A 3,018-nucleotide genomic window follows, 5' to 3' on the forward strand; every position below is an offset into this window, starting at 1 on the left:
CATCCAATTATAGTTTAGGGATAAGAAAATTTTTATGGGATAGGGTTTTGTTGTTTTTCCCTAAATCAGCTGGCACATAAATCTCAATATTGAAATTTTTAGTGAAAAAAATCAAATTGCTTCGAATATCTATATCCAAGCCTCATATTGTTCGTGAAGAGTCAGAAAAATTAGGTATGGATGGTTGAATCAACTTAAGATTTAATTGATTCTCTAGAGCCCGAAAATTTAACTTTCTCCTTCAATACTAAGCTTTTTCATATTGACAGGTTTAGAGACAGAAAATGCAGAGCTATTGACCAACTGTCAGTTTCAGTTCTGGATAAGAATGGAATGAGATTTACTAAAATTCTTATATCCCTGACTCATTAGTCAATGAAAAGAAGGAAAAAGATTGGGCACACAGAATATTAATGAGAAAGCTGCTCAATGGTAACTATGTGAGAAGCATTAAATGGAATTCTTTGAAGTCAAAGGTGCAGCCATATTCAGAATAGCTTAAACATCCCTCATTTAATTTGTGAATTTCAGACAATAATAAAATAGAATATTCATAATACAAGAGATCAAACTAGACTACTTGGATTTATGAAAATAGGGGAAATGATTCAGTAGTTGTGCACCCTAACTTCGCGCTTCTCAAAATCTTACTTGGAAATTTCAAATCACTCCGATATTTTTACAGCAGCTTACTTGGCAAGTCCCCTGCTTATAACTAAGGTCTCAGGGTCACATCATCAAATATGATGCCACATAAGCATGCTTTTTGCCAAGGTGTCCAAAACAGCCCCCCAAAAAGTGAGACCAATAGGCATCCAAAAGAGACCCCAATAGTTGTGCAACTGACATGGCATCATCTGATTAGTTACTTTTTACAATATTAGTACATTTCTTAACAACTATTGGTACATTTCCTAACAACTATTGGTACATTTCCTAACAAAAATTGATATTTTTTGTTTCAAACAATAGGTTTTATTTGTTCAATTTTTGGAACAAAAGGTATCAACAACCCTCACAACAATTGGTACATGCTCAACTACTGGATCCTTTCCCCTATATCAGGAAACAATTTTACATCTTTCCTATCAAACAAAGAGAAAGAAAGGACTCAAATCAATTTCTGCTTTAGCAGATAGATTAAAATACCAAAATCCAGCCCTAGCAGGAAATATAAGGGCCAAACACAATCACGATCTGGTTTCTGTTGTCAGATTAGTTAGCAGCAAATATTATATTAGTTCCCTCAAGATAAACATGTGATTACAAAGTCAGCAAAAACGTATCATCCAAATAAGAAATCTTGATAGACAAGTTTAATAGATAACAGAAAGTATGGATTGTCATAAACCATTTCAAAGATCAGAAAAATAATGATCTGTATGTCACAAACACCCTTACAACTATCTTTATAGATTTACATTTATTATGGAAGAATCTTAAAATATTTTGTTATACCTATAAAATCATAAAAATATTTTAAATTGCTGATAATTTTTAAGTATGATTTTGAAATTACTTATAATTAAAAATAATCTTCAATAATAAGAAAGAACAATTCAGTTATGAACTAAAATTATAACCAACATTATCAAAATAACTTTCCCACCCTTTACAAGAGAATTCTTCTATACATGAGTAACACTAAAATTAATGTATAAATATCAATTTCTACAACTGGGAAAATATAAATCCAAGAGCGATTTTGAATGGCTGGCACTCATCAAAACATGAGAACTATGCTGCCCTAGAAATAATAAAAGAATCATCATTTACAAAGTCCTTTAATTTTTGCATTTGACCATCTTTAACCAGCCAGTCAAGTATCCTGACAGTTGCATCACTTGGAGCACAACCTTCTTTCTTCATTTGATCCATCACCAAAAACGTTTTTTCAAGGTCATGTCTTTTACGGAAGGTGTATAATAATGTATTGTATGTTACAACATTTGGAACTAAATCTTTTGTAATCAACTCTTTCAACATCGAGAGAGCCATGTCAAGTTTGTTTTCCTTGCATAGAGAATCAATCAATATAGTATAGGTTACAACATTCGGAGCAATACCAACCACTTTCATCTTTGAAAAATACTTCAAGGCCTTATCCAATTCACCAATTTTGCAATGGCCGTCAATCAGACAGCTATAAGTGACTACATCACGAGTCAAGCCTTCATCTAGCATCTTATTTAAGAGTGAATGCGCTCTAGAAAAATCTCCTGCCTTGCACAGGCCATCAATGACTTTGTTGTATGTCACTTCATCAGGTTTCAAATCCCTTGTCGCCATCTCCTCTAAAATCTTTCCTACCATGTTCATTTCTCTCGTTCTACAAAATGCACATATTAGTGAATTATATGTAATTACATTAGGAAGATGTCCCCTATTTTCCATCTCAGAAATAAGTGCAAATGCTTCCTTTGCCCTGTTACTCTGACATAAACCATCAATCAGAGTGCTGTAGGTAACAACATTTGGGGAGCAGCCTTTGCTTAGCATATTTTTAAACAACTTTTGAGCCTTTTCCAGCTCATGCAATTCACATAGGCTGCGTATCAAAGAATTATAAGTAAACACGTCTGGCTGTAAACCCCTTCTGGACATGTTATGAAAACAATCCCAAGCCTTGTCCATCCTGCCATCTTTGCACAATCTTGTCAATAGAACCCAAGATTTCAATGAAATCTTACAACACATAATATTAGTGATCCAATGACTCTTCCATGCCACAAACAACCACTGCAGGACAACATCCTTCATTAATTTCAATGAATCCAAATCATCACCAAACTATCTCATTAAAATGTGATATCAAGCAACATATGTCATCATGACAACCATCTCCTAATTGAAGATCCTTCATGGTCCCAATGAATCAAAGAAATCAACATCAAGAGATCCCAAAGGGTAGAGTACAACCATGATCTCTAAACCAAGAAGATATAACACTGCTAAACTATTAGTATGAAAAGTTCCCATTGAACCATGTAAGTAAGCAATTCATGAAATCACAAGAAC

At 33.6% G+C, this 3,018-nt stretch overlaps 1 protein-coding gene across 1 annotated transcript; it reads right to left on the reverse strand.

Moving 5' to 3' along the window:
* Positions 1–1,663: 1,663 nt before the first annotated feature.
* Positions 1,664–2,644, reverse strand: LOC131075011 (pentatricopeptide repeat-containing protein At3g53700, chloroplastic-like). Its single transcript, XM_058011778.2, has one exon. It carries the CDS (start codon positions 2,632–2,634, stop codon positions 1,738–1,740), a length of 897 nt encoding a protein of 298 aa, XP_057867761.1. The 5' UTR covers positions 2,635–2,644; the 3' UTR covers positions 1,664–1,737.
* Positions 2,645–3,018: the final 374 nt, after the last annotated feature.

This window comes from Cryptomeria japonica, chromosome 2 (assembly GCF_030272615.1).
Source record: "Cryptomeria japonica chromosome 2, Sugi_1.0, whole genome shotgun sequence".
Taxonomy (NCBI): domain Eukaryota; kingdom Viridiplantae; phylum Streptophyta; class Pinopsida; order Cupressales; family Cupressaceae; genus Cryptomeria; species Cryptomeria japonica.